The sequence below is a fragment of the Rhyacophila brunnea genome, unplaced genomic scaffold (assembly GCF_057557595.1).
Source record: "Rhyacophila brunnea isolate RB1 unplaced genomic scaffold, BYU_Rbru_1.0 scaffold_7, whole genome shotgun sequence".
Taxonomy (NCBI): domain Eukaryota; kingdom Metazoa; phylum Arthropoda; class Insecta; order Trichoptera; family Rhyacophilidae; genus Rhyacophila; species Rhyacophila brunnea.
The window spans coordinates 45,221,887-45,240,455 of record NW_028233339.1 but is presented as its reverse complement, the minus strand read 5'-3'; the positions used below and the strand labels follow the sequence as shown (position 1 = coordinate 45,240,455).

The window sequence follows — 18,569 nt, the reverse complement described above, 5'->3', positions numbered from 1 at the left end:
GTTTGAGATCTAGCGGCAGGGTTTGGCTATGGCTTTTGTACACATCCAAAAAATGTGATGAAGGTATTATTAAATTTGTAAAGGTCACAACTTGTACGGTCTTGTTATGACCGACATCAGCTCAATTTGGGATCATGGTAATCCATTGGACACACAAAACTACATACTCCAAACTTCATGGACACAGAATAGTCTGGTGTTTCGGTCAATTATAGGTTGAAATAAATAAATTAGATCTCACCTTCCACTTGGTGAAAAGATCTGCCAAAAAGCCGTTCACCGCCTTCTCGAAGTAAAGATCTCCGTGGATATCAAAGTCCCACATCTCCGACGACATCTGAATGAAGAGGTACACCATGGAGGTGGATGATCGGAAAACCACTTTGGTATCGTCGTTGATGACTCCACACGCCACCCGGTCTCCCTGGGACCACATCTCATACACCTGGCATCGGATTGATCCTCCGCAGTACTCTATCTTCTTGTTCAGGTACACACAGGTATTCGTCTGAAAGAGATGTTATTTCAACATCATTATTGGCTGATATAATCAAGCTTATGACAATAATTTTGGAAAGGCTATTACGATCAAACATCAATTAAAAATAAAAATTGCGATTTTTGTAATAATATCTTGGATATGAATAATTGTCTGACTTGTCCTCGTTTTCTCATGCTTTAAATGGTCCATTAAATGCAAGCAATCCTCATAAGAACTATGTGTTAAAACAGCTCCTAGTAGCAAAAGTCCCTCGGTGAATGAATTATTACTCCATGGTATAATAATATTATACTCTATGGCAAATGTGTAAATTTTATTTGTGTATGGGTCATATTTCAGTTGTCTATGCAAGTTTTAATGCATTGGTAATAATTATGAAAATGTCTATCGTGTGAATCTGTGTAAATAATATAACTGCACCAAAATTATGATAATTGCCAACACAGCATCGCCTTAAGACAGGGGCCAGTTCACGCTACTACCGTTGCTGCTATGTAGATCACACTCCAATGAGCAGACGATTGATTTCAAGGTGGTATGGAGTAATAAGTATAGATGGGCGATAAATTCAATCCTAATTGAAAGATTTGTACTTTTCTATTTGAGTAATTTTTTTTTTTAACATGTGTTTCGTAGAAAACGTTAACCAATTATAATTTTAATTCAAATCTCGTCAAGTACCATTTATTTGATAGTAATAATTTAGTTAATTGTATTAAATTTCTAAATTCAATCCTGTTTATACCAGAGATTCGCAACAAAATATGTTTTATGCCATTAAACTTAATACGGGTCTGAAGCATACTTTCGTGTAAAGTGACCTCAGTCTACGGTAGCTACAACAAAATTCAAAAATCGGACTCACCAAGTGGTTTTTCAACCGCCACATTTCCGAACGACCCAAGTACTGATCTTTGAAAGTGAACTCGATAGAGTCGAGAGCGACATCGCTGGGATTGACGATATTCACGTAGACGTCGGCAAAAGTTCGCAGCTGAAAGAGTGTCGCGATAGTTTGGTCTACGCTGATCGTGTCTGCAAAAAGTTTTTCTGAACGTTTAATTATAATATATAATTAAAATCAACTAAGAAATAAATTTTAATTATCTCGAAAACAAAAATAATAAACCTTAATAACCTAAAGATTATACATAGTGAACAGATGTCGCAATAATACCACATACAGTAGATTTGTAAAGATAGCCAAAAAATTAGTTTCTTTACATATTATCTCTCTTGTATAGGTAAATCATTCTACAGTGTCACCATTGACAATTCGCAGGTGTATTGGTATCATTTACTATAATGCCTATTTCAATGATAGCAATCAATACCGATACAATTGCGAATGACGTTTGCTGTACCCATGCTGACACTGTATTACAACAAATGGATATTCTTGTATCAAAATTCTGTTTCAGCCAAATTTCAATATACATATTTCCAGTATAAAAACAGTATATTATGTTACAATTAGGGATTCCAATCCCGGGCTATTTTCGATACCTATGAATCCCGGGATTATGTTTATCAATCCCGGGATTTCGGGATTGATTTTTTTATCAATTTTTATGGAAAATAAAATAAAAGCGAAAATATAACAGAAAAAAATATTTTTTATAAAAAATAACTTCTTTTTCTTCTTTCTTTTGACCATTTCCGATCTTATGGGCCTCCACAGAGTGGAGGTTTGTATTAACAGATTTTATTTTTACGAGAAATGGATGTCAGCCACTTGCTCAACCTATTAGGACCATACTCTGACTCATGCACAAATTGAAAAACAATATGTGAACTTGCCAGACCCAGGATTTGAACATGGGACCGTCAACACTATAGACCGGCGCTTAATCCACGTGGCCATCGTCAAAAAATAGCTACATTAGAAATAAACTGAGTTTGAATGAAGTTTGATTTATACCCATGTGTAGGTAGCCGATTCATTTTATTTTTTCACATAGATTATTAAAAATGAGAAAGATTGGAAAAAAACAATGCTTCGCACTTTTAACAAAGTAATTCCACCATGATATCATACGTTTTACGGCAGTTTCATATTTGGCTGACTAATTAGATTTATGAAGCGGAAAGGCCATAAGTACGCCATGATTATTTGCTTTACTATTTTAAATCTCGCTAATCCATTCATTATGTCTTTACTATCAGAAACAGCAATCTCATATTAAATTCACATTATTATTTATATTACAATATTATTTACTCCATTAAACTTGTGTATTTCCAAGATTGAACGTATACAATATAAATGTCTTAAATACAATAAATTATACTAGATTTATTTTTGACCGATTTTATCAATGTTATTTGTAAATATAAAATTTTTATATTAACAATGGAAAAAAATTCCAATCGCGGGATCGGAATTTTGGCTCAAGATTGGATTCCCTAGTTACAATGTACTACACATCGACATTATTAAACAAATCTATAATTAGTGTCATGATATATGAAATAATTTATAAATGAAATCTATCTTAAAAGAGCTATGCATTATAATTATATTTTAATTAACATCCACCATGCAATGCATCCTATAGAGTAGAGTCAACAAAATTGAAGAATGAAATCATGTCATTATGTTTAATCGTCAGCAATACAAATTTTTGTGCCCGGGGTTACATTAAAAGACTTTAATCAAAACTTCGGTATCAAGCCAATAAGAGTGTCATGTTAGCATGCCATCCATGCATCCTTTGTGAATCGGTCGTATATTTTGCAATCTACGTTATGATTGTGAAATGTGCACCTCTGCTTCTGCCGTGCAAGTCTTCTTTGAACACCGGAACTTGAAGTAGAAGGCGGGAGAATCCATTTTCCGGATGGTATATCTCTACAACATCGCCGACTTTTATCCCTGGGTAGTCTCGGGGGTTTACAATCAGATCCTCGGCTGAAAGAAACAGAATAAAAAAGATCATAGTTATTTTATTGACGAATAAATCAGGGAGAAAATGAAATAGTTCTCAGCTGAATCTAATAACTGAATCTTGGCCTGCTGTTAACTGCCATACTGCAGCGGTGGAGATACGACAAAAATTCAACTGTAATTTGTTTGCATTTAACTAAAAATACAAATTGCAGATGTTGTTTAGTTTTTTAAATTTTGCCTAGACCAAACTATAATAGATAAAAAAATATTCTTTTATCTATAAAATGTCTAAAATTATGTATGATTTAATGGCATAATTCTGTACTTAGTAAGATGGCAAAACATATTTTTGGTAAATTGAGTTATATATACCTTCAGACTCGTCTCAGTGAGATCTACAAGATATCAATATATGGAATGTCTGGGTATTATAGGTTCGGAGAAATAAGCTGTGTCAATATTATGTGATAATGTCCACCCATTGTTTGAATTTCTTTCCAAGTCTAAAATTTCTCTCCTGAACAATTTAGAAAAACAGACATACAGTACTCTCTAAGTAATCCGCCGCTCGATTATCCGACAACTACTACAATCCGCCGTTATTTTTACTAATTAAAAAACAAAATCTAGCTCTATAATTCGCCGGTATTCGTATGTTAAATTCACTAGTCCGCCGCGTGCCTATATCAGCTGTCCACTGTTGACGAGGCATAGAACAACGTACCGGGATGAGCAATAATATAATCGTAAAAAAAGCTGTGGCCCTCTATTAAACAATATGATGAAAACTGGGAACCGGAAGACTTAGTTCCATTGGAAGAATTGATTCAGAGGGCGACTGAAAACTCAGAGCTAACGCAAAATGTTTTAGAAGAATGGATAGTAGAAAGTTCTGAGGAGTATTCGCCACTTCCGATTGAAGACGAGCTCATCAATACATCAAGAGGCTTGGATTCTGAGGATGAAGACAATAATTGTAAACTGGCCGCAGCTCATACAGTCAAATCAGGAGATGCACTAGCTGGGACTAACGCGTTACCATTGAATGGGCAGAGGAAAATAATGCTACCGTCAACACATTCATGACACAATCTTCCAACAATATTCAGAAAAAAAACAAACAGCACTGAACAAGTGGTTGTATTAAGTGATTTGATTAATGATAATTAATATGTACCTATAATTTAATACATAATTGATTTTGATCATAAAAAAGTTGCTAGTACAAATTTCTCAATAAAAACTATTTTTACGAAATACCTGTCTTAATTATTACAATATTTTGTATTTATGCACTATAATCCGCCGTTTTCACTAATTGGACACTCATCTGGTTTTTGGGGTGGCGGATTACTGTGAGAGTACTGTCTCGTGTTTTGCCATCTTACTACAGAAATATAGTTTGGTTAGGCAGAATTTTTAAAACTAAACAACACAATCCGCAATTTCTATTTTTAGTTCAATGAAAACAAATAAGAGTTGACCGACAAAATTTAGCTTGCACTATTTTTGTCAGATCTCCAAAGCCTACTTCCACTCTTCGCCATTAGATATTATAAAACACGCTTTATGTCATAATACCAGTAGATCGTCTCGCCACTCTATTATTTTATAATATATCAGTGCGTGGAGTAGCAGTAAAGAAAATAGGCAAAAAAGTGTTTTCATTTACGCAAACTTTACGCTAGTATGCATAGGTACCTCTCACTTCTTTTGATAGCAACCAAATTTTGAAATAATCTGTTGGGTAGGTATATTTCAACCTGGCACGGAGTGCATTCGGGTGCCTGAATAGTATCTTCAAAGATCACCGACCATACATAGTGTCTTAACCGTAAAATGTTACGCTAATAATGTGTACTACCAGTGCTCACATATACATGTGAAACGTGGACGCTTAATGTAAGAACAATCCAAAAATGACGAGTAGCACAATGTGGCAAGGAAAGGTGCATGCTGTGCATAACGCAAACAGATCATAAAGAGAACAATGGATACGGAGGCAGACAATAGTGTGCAACATGATAGAGGTTGCTGAGCAGGTGAAATGGCAACGGGCTGGACATGTTGCTCGGTGAGTGGACAACCACCGGACAAATGCTGTCATTTGGTATTCAACAGGACTAAAAACCACAAAGAAGCCCTAAAACCCGCTAGATGGACAAACTCATAAAGTTCGGTGGATAAAAATAATAGCATAATTTAACCAACAATCTAGGCTGGTGAAACCTCAATATCTGCTAACATTGATGGTTAATAAATTGATGGGTTACAATTTTAATGATAACTTTATGTATTGTATTATTAATAAACATGTGTATACTTACTGCTGAAGCTTTTATTGTGCACAATCAACTTGAAAGGCTTCATGCTGAATTATTGTGCAAGATAACGTCGATTACCGTAAATAACAACACAATTTGACCTTATTGACATGCAGTGGTTTTATCGTCTTTCGTGAATAAATTGCACGCACGATTTAATACTACAAGTTTTATAGAATCTATCAATGTGAGAAGCTTGAAAAAATCTGTGATTAGTATCATTTCTGACTATCTCCATGAGTGATATAAAGCAAGCAAAACACAATATTTTTATGTGACAGAAAACACGCAGTGGAATAATTAAATTCAGCTGTCATGTTTTTGAAGGTCAAGATTGATGTGAAGTTGGATATAAACAGTTTGACCAACAGCAATAATCAAAAACATTAATGGATACCATGTGTTGCCATCTTTTTCTATGCTGAGGACAAAGGCATAAAAATTAGGGGAATATATATTCGCACAATTGAATAGACTGTTTTCACAAAGCGCTGACAACATTTAAAAAGTTGTTCGTCACATCGGAAATGGATGATATTCACAAATCAACTACAACAATCAAATGATCGATTTGCACTAAGGAAAAAGTAGTCTTCACGTATCAATATACTATTGTAACCCAATTAATCGTAAAAGAATATAAACACCATGAAAATTAGGTTTAATGATTTTAAACAATATTTTGGCAAAACATAAGTATGAATTAGGTACCTACTTTCAGATTCAAATAATACTATGAATACCTATTTAAAAAGTGACATTAATTAAAACTTAGGTAATTGTGCCGCAGATGCCGTCATGAGCTTTTATGATTTTTTTACGGAAACAGTTCATTCCATGTAGACAATTATAATAAATACCTTTTTCTGTCGGCGCATAGGCTTTTCGATCTAATAATTGTTAATTTAAAATGCTCATAGATTTTGATACTTACTTCATTATCACAAACTAAGATTATATTAGGTAATATTAGGTTGGGGTAGGTTAGGTTAGGTTAGGTTAGGTTAGGTTAGGTTAGGTTAGGTTCCCTCCTGTGTCTGTCACCTTGTGGTAGGAGGGCTTACGCTGCCATGGTAGCAAACAGACAACGTCTTTAATCCAAGATAAAGTGGGAGGAATCGTGCTGATGGATGAGTGGCCTGTAGACGTCAAATAACGGGTCGTAAACGATCCCTCAGGGGAACCTGCCACCCCCCCCTGAGTATTATGGCTTGTCCGGCCACGCGGGGCTCTGGTCGGATGGACTTCCTTTCCCTAGCTACTCGTGGGACACATTATGGAGAACATTACAACTATTGAAAAAGGAAAAAATGATTTGTGGGAGACCGTGAGCATGCTTGAGGAGCAAGTAGAGGCTCTGATGAAACTGATAAAGACGAAGACGAATGTCCACATCCCCATTAAGGAAGGGATCCAGGGACTCACCGATACGGTCCGCCTATTGGTTGAGTTCAAAAAAACCGGCGACAAAGCGGAGGCAACTGAAAGGAGGCAGAATAAATGCACCCAAACCGGAACGGCTCCAAAGAGTTCAAAGAACGAAGAGTGGCACGAAATTGTTGCCAAGAAGAAAAAGAAGAAGAAGATTGAGGTGCCAAACGAGATACCTAAAGACAGGAGCAACAAGAGTGCTGCCCTAAACGCTCCGAAGCTGCCCAGTCACGCAAAACCTCAACCCCACCCTGGACCCCGAAATGAGGCTATAAAGATCAATAACGAGGGGAAGGCTTCGTATGCGGAGACTTTGCGTCGCATCCGAAGCGAAGTCGTGCTTCCAAACGTCGAAGTCTCTGCCATCCGGAAGACCAAAGCTGGAGACCTGCTCCTTCAAATGAAATGCGGGACGCAGCAGACGGAGGAGCTGGTCAGCTCCATCATTAAGGTGCTGGGAGACGGTGCTAAAGTGCGAAAGCTGACCCCTAGCATCGTTGTAGAAATCCGTGATATTGATGGCGCAACAGATTCAAAGGAAGTCATGGCTGCGCTGGAGACCGCATCTCCAAGGCTTGCGGATGCGTCCCAAATCATATCACTAAAGCCTGCCTTCAGTGGAACCCAGCTGGCGATTGTGAAGCTATCCACAGGGATCCTCAAGGCAGGAAAAATCCGCATAGGATGGGTTAACTGCAGAGTCAGACCTCGAGCTCATTTACCAAGGTGCTACAGGTGCCATGGACTCGGGCACATTGCAAATGATTGCAAAAGTCCAGAAGACAGCAGCAAAGAGTGCAACCGTTGTGGGCAGGAAGGCCACAAAGCTGCCTCCTGCCAAAATAGTGCGTATTGCAGGACTTGCGCTAGCCTCAAAAAGAGCCATGAGCACCAAACCGGGAGCCGAAAATGCATGGCATTTGTAACTGCTCTGAAGATGAAGACGAAACAAAAATGATACGCTTCCTGCAGATTAACCTGAATGGATGCCAGGCTGCCCAGGATCTGATGGCCCAAGTAGCAGAAGAGCGACGAGCGGATCTCGTGATTATCTCCGAGCAGTACCGCAACGCTCTTAACCGGTGGTACTCAGGAGGCGCAGGCTCGAGGTCTGCTATTTACGCACCGTCTGCCCAACTGCGCGTAACTGCCTTCGGTACTGACAGTGGAGGCATCTGGACATGGGTGGAACTTCAGGCCCTCAGAATATACAGCTGCTACTTCTCCCCCAACTCTTCTATTGTAGAGTTCACGAGCGATCTCAATCGTCTCGAAGATGATGTGAAAACATCATCCCTACCTGTGATTCTCGCTGGAAATTTCAACTAGAAAGCTCCAGAATGGGGTTCTCCTAAAACAGATAGGAGAGGAGTCTTGCTCTCTGAGATGGCGTCTCATCTGCATCTACATGTAGCAAATGTAGGAAGCAGCCTCACCTTTGTTCGGGGCGGCAGTGGCTCAGTCATCGATGTCACGTTCGCAGACGAAGCAGTCGTGGGAGGAATCAGAAACTGGCAGGTCCTCGAGACATACTCCCACAGTGACCACCGCTACATCAGCTTCGAAGTGGGGGCACACGCCACCAGACCCCAGCCGTATCCCATCAACTCTGGGTGGGGGGTACGAAAGCTCAACTTGACAGCTCTTGATGAGGCCGTTGCTGAGGGAAGGAAAGCAGTGATGGACACAATTGATGGTGGTGCTGGAACTGAGGATGCTGTTCGCTCCCTAAACAGACTCTTGAAACAAAGCTGCGATGCCTCAATGGTAAGACGAAGCCAAAAAAACCAGCGAAGGCCAGTCTACTGGTGGACCGACACTATTGCTGACCTCCGTCGCGAGTGCCTTTACTGCACAGCGAAAGCCCGGAAACAACGACTACCAACAAATGCATCAGAACACAAGGAAAGCGCTTCGGAACGCCATCAAAGAAAGCAAGGCAAGATGCTGGGCTGAGCTCTGCACTTCGATCAACGAAGATCCCTGGGGAATGCCATACAAAATTGTGAGGAAGAAGCTCCGGACGGCAGTTGCGGATCCCTACCTGGAGATTTCAGCTAATCTGGAGTCAGTTATAAATGGCCTGTTCCCACACCACCCTGCAAGAGAGCAAGTCCACTTGCAGACGACGATGGACGAAACCGTCTCACCATTCTCCGAGGCAGAACTGCTAGCAGCAGCTGAGCGCATCAAGACCGCAAAAGCGCCAGGACCAGACTGTGTCCCAAATGCGGTCATTAAAAGTATCGCACAGACCGATCCTGCACTGCTGCTGGCAGTTTTTAACACGTGCTTGCTCGAGGGAACCTTTGCTTCACCCTGGAAGAGGCAAAAACTTGTTCTTATACCGAAAAGCAAAGCGACGCCCAGCGGCCCTTCTTCGTATGGGCCACTTTGTATGCTGGATGGAGCCGGAAAGCTTCTCGAAAGATTGATCCTGCAGCGCCTCCAGAATTCACTGGAAAATGACGAGAAAGGGCTATCGAACAGCCAGTATGGATTCCGGCCTGGGCGTTCCACCATCGATGCGATAGCGCAAGTCGTCTCAACGATTTGTCTTGCCTGGCAGGGAAGCGTGAAGGCGAGCAAGCACGTTCTGCTGGTCACGCTCGACGTCAAAAACGCCTTTAACACGGCGAACTGGGAAAAAACTCTCAGCGGGTCTATTCTATACACAAGACTGCTTTCGGTCCGCTTCGGCAGCTAAATAGGGTAGAAAAGTATCGAATTATTAACACTTATTGTAACAATTACAATAATTTAGCTATAATTGTTACAATAAGTGCTATATTTTAACAGCACCTCTCTTGGATGTGATAAATTGTAGAGCGAAATAGACAGTTTTTAGAGTTCAGACGGTTAACTTATTGTTTTTTTTTCTTTATTGTTAACTTATTGTATTTGTTATAAGTGTTAATAATTCGATACTTTCGTACACTATTTAGCTGCCGTAGCGGACTGAAAGCAGTCTTGTGTATAGAATAGACCTGCAGGTCCCTAGTTGAAATTGACGTCCCAGCAAACCTCATAAGAATAATTGAGAGCTACTTCTCCGAGAGAGTTCTTGAATACGAATGCAGTGGCAAGAAGTGCCAGCGAAGTGTGTCGGCGGGTGTTCCACAGGGCTCAGTTCTTGGGCCAGCCCTGCGGAATGCAATGTAATACAATGCAACGGAAATTGCAACGGAATACAATGAAGGTGAACATGCCCGAAGAAGCGCGCCTGGTGGCCTTCGCTGACGATGTGGCAATCCTCGTCACAGCCAAGAGGACAGAATCCCTACGTCTCGCCGGAGAAGAAGCCATCAGGCGGGTTAAGAGATGGCTGGACAGCAACGGGTTGCAGCTCGCAGTCCACAAAACGGAAGCCGTTTTCTTCACCAGGCGAAGGAAACTGTTGCCACCCAAACTTGAAGTCGACAACTTCGTGGTGCCGTTTTCCAGGTCACTGCGGTACCTCGGAGTGCAGATCGACGACAAGTTGCGGTTCACCGAGCACGTTGAAAAGGCGGCCTCAAAAGCGACCGCCATAGCAGAAGACCTTGCCAGGCTGATGCCCAACACCGGTGGACCAAAACATAAAAGACGGAAACTCTACTCCGAGGTGGTCCACTCTGTCCTACTGTACGGCGCCCCAATATGGGCCGACGCCACCAGACGTCGGGTTTTTTTAGAAACTCTATCTCTAATGGAAATGTCAAAAAATTCTCGGTGTCCACCCGAATTCCGGAGTGGTGTACACCGAGTGCAATAGACAAAAGTCCGATAAACGAGAAATTAGGCTGTGTTCTGTTGGGTAGGTTTGTTTACCTATAAGTTAAATGCAATAATACTTTTTTTTCCATTTTCAATTAATATTTTGGAACTTCACTATTAAAAAACCCAAAATCGACGATAAAAATTCGGCTAAAAGTACGACTACACCCACCAACATGGGCTGACAGGGCTACAGCCTGGGGGCCCTGGCTTAAGAGGGCCCGGCGGGGCGGCTCGTCTAATTGTGAGATAAACACACACCAGAAATTTGTTATATTATAAAAAAAAAATCGCATTTGGCGCTATACTACTTCATCAAAATTAACATAAAAAAATAAGAAGTATGATGAAAATATGATATACGTAACTACATGATAATAATTCACGTGTATCATTTTATATTACAATTATTTTTAGTGTTTCTAGAAAAATAAAAATGGTTATTTATCCAATATCGAAGGGTCGAATGCTACTTGGCTACCACAAGAGGGGGTCGCGACCAGTGGTTCATAGTATGATAACGATCGATAATATGATATGAGGTCCGACAAATCAAGAATTCAAGGGAATTATTTAACAATATAGATAAATCCACGGAATACCATTTGGGAACACTACTGTAGAACATCACATTCCCCTTAACCCTGGTGATAGGTAAGGGGGCCCGCCAAACATTCATGATGTGGGGGCCATGCCCACCACAGTCGGCGGTGGTGTAAATTTAAAAAAAAAACATTTTTATCGGTGGAATTCAGCATACATATTTTGGTTCTAGACCAGTGGTTCTTAACCAGTGCACCGCTGACTTGTTGCAAGTGCACCGCGAAAATAATGATAAAAGCAGAAAAATCCGCGAAATAGCGAAAACCGAAAAAGTCCTTCGTGAAATTATGAAAGCCGATGAAAGATCTAATTTGATTTCGATGTTGCCGAATCGATCGCACGCGTCTACCGTTGGCCTCACAGGTTTTCGTTTCATAAATGAAAACAAAATAGTGGATCAATACCTATGCTGCAAAGAACTCACCGAGCGTACGACATGACAAGATGTTTTTGATTATATTTCTTCATATTTAGAACAATCTAAAATATCATGGAGGAATTTGTACGGATGGTGCTCCGTCAATGTTAGGCTCATTTAAAGGATTTGTTACCCTCGCAAAGACAAGAAATCCTAACATTATATCTACGCACTGTTTTATTTACACAGGTAGTCTATAGTTTCGAAAACATTACCGCAGTGCTAAAACCTGTACTAGACCAATATGGTAAATTTCATCAAATCCAGACCTATAAAAACAGGCATTTTTAAAAAAAAATTCTATGGAAGCTAAGTACGAATGTTTGCTTTTTCACACTGAAGTGAGATGGTTACAGTGGCGCACCCAGGGGCGGGGGGGCAAGGGGCCCTGACACCCCCCAAACATGAAAATTATTATTGATGATGATTATGATTTTAACCATTGAAATTGAAAGCCAATAAACCTTTGGGCTTAGACAAATAAAAACACTGGCAAAAAAATGTTTTGTAATTCTCCAGCACCCTTTTTAGAACAATTTCTTAGATTTTAATTTCTAAAAAAAAAATTTCGAAACACTAATGTCAGGTTTTTTTAGAAACCCGATCAAAGAACTATCAAAAAATTCTCAGTGTCCACCCGAATTCCGGAGTGGTGTAAGTCATGGCTGGGGAGGGCTGACAGGGCTCTAGCTTGGAGGCCCGGGCTGTGGGGGGCCCGGCGTGTCGGGTTGATGAGATAAGTGAGATAAACACACATCATAAATTAGCTTTAAAAGTAAAAAAGTCGCCTGCGGTGCTATTATACTTCATGGCCATGAACATTTTCAATTACTTATATAATTGTGCAATATATTTTTTGATTATTATGTGTCGATACTCGACAGCTCCATTATTAAAGTGGATGTATTGAAAATCGCCCATAATTCACTGTATAAGTACCCTTAATTTGAACTAAAACACAATTTGAAAAATGTTAATGTAGTGTTTCACACTGCCTTTAATCTTAGCGGTAGGTAGGGGGGCCGCCAAATATCCTAGCCTGAGGGCCCGTTTCAGGATGTGGGGACCATGGTGTAGGTACACCGAGTGCAATAGACAACGAGAAATTAGACTGTGAAGAAGAAAAAGAGCCTATGGGACTAATTTACATTCTCCTCCTTGGGCCCCCCCAATATTAAATCCTGGGTGCGCCACGGGCATGACACCATATTCACTTAGTGTAAACAGTAATTATATTTGTATCAGCCACTTATTTTGCGTGTGTCGACACTCACCTGTCATTTATTCCAACTACTGATATTTGTAAATGTAAACACCGCGTATACGACAAGTCCAAACTTGCAGCGATATATCACCGAAGTTGAGCTGCCGTCTACTTTTATGTCAAGCATCTGACACATTATTCGTACCTAGTTTGACAGTTGGTGAAGTTGATATTATTTCGGAAAAAGTATGCAATAAATTATTATCCATGATGAGTGATAAAAAGAAAGTTAAAGACATATATTGACGAATTAATTGATCGATATTGTTTAATATTATTAGACTTTACGGTAAAAGTGCACTATTCGGAACGGCCCTCAAAAATCAACTTTTTTAAAAGTAACTGCTATAAACACTAGATATATGGATAGAATGACATTTTGGCACTTTATAAATATACTCAATTCATAAGGAATAACATCAATTTCACGTAGAAATATAGTTTCTCCAAGTGGACTCATCAAAATGATTGATTTTTGATGGCCGTTCCAAATAGTGCACTTTTATCGACTTCACATTTTTAAAGTTAATTTAAGTGGGTAGGTAGGTATGTAAAACTATCGATTTCAAAAACTATACCTAATTTATTAGTTTTTTTAAATTTTATATGTAGTAAGTACCTATAATATTTTATATTGCCAAGATAACTCTCCTTGAGAACTGTCAAAATATTCCCAAAATTCTTCTCGTACATCTTTTGCATCCAAGGAATAATTAATTATTACTTCCTTGCTGTTCTAGAGGTAATAGGTTATGTGTTGATTCCTCATTTCGCCAACTTCCATTTTCTATTTCACCTGTTTCGATATTCTCTTAATCCAAAAATATTGATAAGAGAATACAACTGACAACGTTTTTGAGAAGTACTTATACGAAATAAATGTCCGAATAAGTTACAATGCCATATGTAAACACCGCATATATTTATTCCAATGTTGCCATTGAATAAAGTGTCGAGAATTTATTTCAACGAGAAGTATACGAGAATTTTATGTCAGATCCATGCAGGTGACACATAAAATAAGTATAACGGTATAAGTGTCAGATGTAAACGTACCATAGATATCAATTCCTATATAAATATAACTCACGATTTATTTGAGGTAGGAATGACTAATTGATAAAATAATATGCCAAAATCTACTGAGAGACAAAAACCACACAATTTAAAATCTACTTATTTGTTTCCTTATAACAAATTAAAAATAATGTGACAACATGCCATTAATCTTTTAAATAAACATACCTAATATACTTATTTTGCACACTGCTACACAAAGTATTGGTGTATTTATAATATGTGAGACTTTCAAAGAGATTTTTGAGGCTTCCACTGTGTGTTCTTCCTTCTTCTTTTCTCTTGAGTGTGGCCTCTGCAACGAGCCTAAAACACCGAGGAAAGGACACACGGTGGAAGCCCAAAAATCTATTACGATAATTATTAGTGTATTGCTATACTTTATTTTCCTATATCTGTAAATAATTACATATTATTACTAATAATTCCATTTTAAGGGAAAACCCAATCTGGATAAGAACAAATCTTTGTTTCGTTTCATTTTATTCACAAACAATATTCTTTCTGTCCACACAGACCTTCACCATCTATTGGAAAAGCAAGAAATTCAAACACGTGTTGTTCAAAAGATGATATATTGTTAAATTACATTATTATTTCATGTTAGATACACATTTTATTTTAAAACATCCGCTGAATTGTTAAAGAAAGTCCTTATGTCCAAGAAAAATTTAACTTTCAGATAATAAAGGAAAATTGTCAATGTTATCTATATTTAAACTACAGATGATACAAAATTACTAAATATCTCCTAGCATTATTCAGCAAATATGTCGTGTGGTGGATCAGATTTAACCTTCTTTGATTCAGAGCTTTCTGATTCATCTTGATCACCATCAATTTTGGGTTTGGATTTTGAAGATGATGGTCTTTTCTTAGCCTCTTTTTTCGCTGGAGCTTCCACTCCGTAAGCTTTATCAATAGCAGAGTCCAGAAGTTCTTTTACCTTGGATGGTTCAGGCTAAAACAGTAATAAGATACATAGAGGGCATTAAAATACTTTGTCATAAAAATATTAAATTTGTCAAGAGGTTAATAAAAATATAAGCCAAGTTTTAGACACCCTACTTCTATTAGTATGGGTGATTCTCAATATATTATGATGTTCACAACAAGACTGGTTTCAGTTTAAACAGATCATCAATAATAGTATGTTGAAAATAACTGTCTGACGAAACAGTCTGAAGAAATCTTAAAAGCATATATTATGATGGCCTTCTATTGAGGGTTGACATTAAATAAAACTTCATTGTAATAATACTAAATCCAATGTGTGCTTATTATTGTAAAAATATTCACCTCTGATTCGATGACATCCTCTTTCTCTTTAGCTTGTGCATTGGCAACCTCCACTTCTAGCTCGGCGATTGCTCTTTCCAGTAAATAATTATGGGACACCAGCTGGACCCAAGCCTGCTCCAAGCCCCTCAGTTTAGAACCCATAGCTGTCTGTATTGATTTGCGATCCCAATTCACAGATGCTGTTTCTTTCCTAAAAAATAATGACGTTAGAAAATTATTAAGCCATAACTGATAACAATCATCTCATTGCCGGTATTTGTAAAATCAGTCACCAGATTCCTATAAAAGGGAGCATGACATCCATCCATAATGAAAGAATATGATTACAACGATATTTTCCAAAGGACAAATAAAATAAGTGTAGGCCAATGACTTGCAAGATAGAAAAAAAATGTTGAGGCAGACCTGTTAAAAGCTGGAACTAGTGCTGTGGAAACAGCCATAGCAGTGGTGAAGGGTGGAGGTAGACTGTTAAGATCCGACATAAATAGTCCAAAATAAACTTTGTCAGTCATATGTGTTTGTTTACATTCAAGTAATACTACAATTTACAGATGGCGTTGGTTTGGTTTTAAAGTTCAATTAAACCCTGCCTCAACCAAACCATAATAGATAATGGTAAAAAATAATCGTCTTATCTATAAAATATCAACAATTATGACATTAAACCATATATAATTTTGGATATTTTATGGATAGAATACTACTTTTTTATCAACTGTGGTTTGGTTTAGGCAGGGCTTAAAGAATTTAAAAAAAAAACTAACTAATAACACGTGTGATACATGTTCTTAATTCAACGAAAACCAAATAAATATTAATGAAAAAGTGTGCACAATGTTATCGTTTCGCCCAAAGTATACCAAAACTATTATGATTTGGTTCAGGCAAGGTTTAATTAATTTTTTAAAACTTACTAACACCATCTGTAAATTGTAGTCTTAGTTCAATAACAATAAATACGAATGACTGACAAAGTTTAATGTGCACTATTTATGTCGGATCTTAACAGCCTACCTTCGCCACTGAGCCATAGTGCTACAGAACCAAAAATTAGTGTAGTCAATATTTCAGTGTTGATGACAGAGCAATTTCAAGAGAGCATGATAAAAAACATTATTGAAGAATACCTTAATCCAGTTAATCGGCATTGAGCTCCAGAAACCATTTTAGTGATGACTTCCAAGTATGCACGCCAAGTCTCGCATGCATAGTCCAACTGTAGTTCCAGGTTGACAACTCTAAAAGAGATCATGGTGATATAAGAAAACTACACCGTAGAAAATCCATATCGATACTTCCATAACGACAAAATTACTTGTTTACTGGGAGCAGCCTTTACCCTGCCCTGAGAATCGGAAAACCAAGAGGGATGGAGAGTCTTGGTCAATCAAAAGATGACTGAATATCAGGGTGGTCACATCCTCAGCAATGAGGAAACGACCAAAAAGAGAATAGAGGAAGATATTAAGCATCAAATTTATTTTAGAAATAAAGATATGTACAGAAAAGACTGCCATTCATAATAAATACAGAGTTAAATAATAAGCTATTATTTCTTTACAACGTTTTTATGTCTGGATCGATGCTTGGAAGAGCTACTCATGATTATTGGGTAAGAAATTTTAATTCTGATCATTAGAGTTGAATAAAATGGTGCTAAATAGCACTAAAAAAATATTTTAATACCGCATTGAGCCAAATGTATGGGATCGCAGGATTTTGTATAGACATTTGAGTTTTATCGTTTACGATAATCTCTGCCATATACTATAATATCAATATAGAATGCAATGGCAATCGGTCAAAATATAGAGGTCGTATTTTATTATTATTTTTACATCTTGGAACCGCCGTATACCTGTGGTTTTGAGTCTAAATATTAATAATAAGGATAATCAGATTTCAACCTAGTGGCTTGATGTTCGAGTTGAGCGAGTGAATTGTCTACAGCCTCTGTCCATGCTGTTACATCACTTAGACGTCCTGCAACAGGAGGTGGAAGTTCATATCTAAAGAATAAAAGTAAGTAGTCAGAGTAAACAGAAAAATCTCGTCAGATGGATATTTATTCGAAGTTATCGAATTAAGTATTCATTCTACATGTGATATGGTATATTTACCGCATATTACACTATTAATATTGAAAAGAGACTAACCGTTTCATGGAAAGTGGTTCAGGTGGCAAACGAGCATTCAATCTTTCAAGTTCTCTTCTGAGCATAGGAGTTTCAAAAGTGGCAGTAGACTGGGCCACTGATAAAGGAGGCAATTGTTCCAGATAATTCTTTGTCGGTCTATATCGTCGGCATTCTTCTTCAACCATAGACAGTGCCTAGGAATATAATAAAATAGGTAAGTGGAACAAAAACAAGCGAAAAATATAACATGAAGTCATCTGTCAAACAATCAATAAAATAACTGAAAATATTTGGTATAAATGGATCAAATAATACGAGTAAATTCATAAATGAAATGTAGTGTTATTTACCGCTTCTCTAACGCCTGGATCATCATATCCTTGGTCAATATAAGGTAAAGCATCAACAACAACTTCGCCGGCCATCGTGGTACGCGAATATTATATGTTTTTGACAGTTGATGAAAGTGTTGCTATAATGCCTCTGTTTTTTCTCCTCACCACGAATAATTATTAAAAATTATTGTTATTTTATGAATTATTATATTATTGAATGCACAATAAACCATCAATTAAAACTTTGACGTCCATTTATTATTCAAATATTTTTTAAATTTTCAAACAAAACTACCTATTTATTTACTAACCATGTTATGCATGTCACCCTCACTTCGGATGTTGCAGTGTACCAACACAAGAATACGAATACAATGTTATAAACACAGAACAGATCTGTGGCGTTATGGCAGAAGTTGATATGTCCGTTTTACCTTAGTTTACAGGAGAAGAAATATAAGGTTTGATAGGCTATTGAAAATCAGAATTAAAAAAGATATTCTTTTAATTCTTTCACTAATTGGTG

General features: G+C 37.9%; 2 protein-coding genes across 5 annotated transcripts in view; both read right to left on the bottom strand.

Moving 5' to 3' along the window:
- Iml1 (GATOR complex protein Iml1) overlaps nucleotides 1-6,033 on the bottom strand; it is a 53,630-nt gene extending 47,597 nt beyond the window's left edge. For 2 of the 4 annotated variants that reach the window (XM_085958345.1, XM_085958347.1), the window contains exons 1-4: nucleotides 5,720-6,033; nucleotides 3,270-3,413; nucleotides 1,368-1,552; nucleotides 242-508 (exon numbers count right to left, since the gene is read on the bottom strand). In XM_085958345.1, coding sequence (XP_085814471.1) covers nucleotides 242-508; nucleotides 1,368-1,552; nucleotides 3,270-3,413; nucleotides 5,720-5,762 — 639 coding nt within the window. In that variant the 5' untranslated portion in view covers nucleotides 5,763-6,033. The remainder of the gene's footprint in view (nucleotides 1-241; nucleotides 509-1,367; nucleotides 1,553-3,269; nucleotides 3,414-5,719) is intronic. The other 2 variants (XM_085958346.1, XM_085958348.1) reach the window with 1 other exon arrangement.
- An 8,790-nt stretch (nucleotides 6,034-14,823) lies between these two features.
- On the bottom strand, nucleotides 14,824-18,163 carry BCAS2 (BCAS2 pre-mRNA processing factor). Its single transcript, XM_085957384.1, has 6 exons — nucleotides 18,059-18,163; nucleotides 17,727-17,902; nucleotides 17,478-17,579; nucleotides 16,698-16,808; nucleotides 15,565-15,757; nucleotides 14,824-15,226 (listed from the first exon to the last, which is right to left on the bottom strand). The coding sequence occupies exons 1-6, from the start codon at nucleotides 18,131-18,133 to the stop codon at nucleotides 15,023-15,025; spliced, it is 861 nt and encodes a 286-aa protein (XP_085813510.1). The 5' UTR covers nucleotides 18,134-18,163; the 3' UTR covers nucleotides 14,824-15,022.
- Nucleotides 18,164-18,569: the final 406 nt, after the last annotated feature.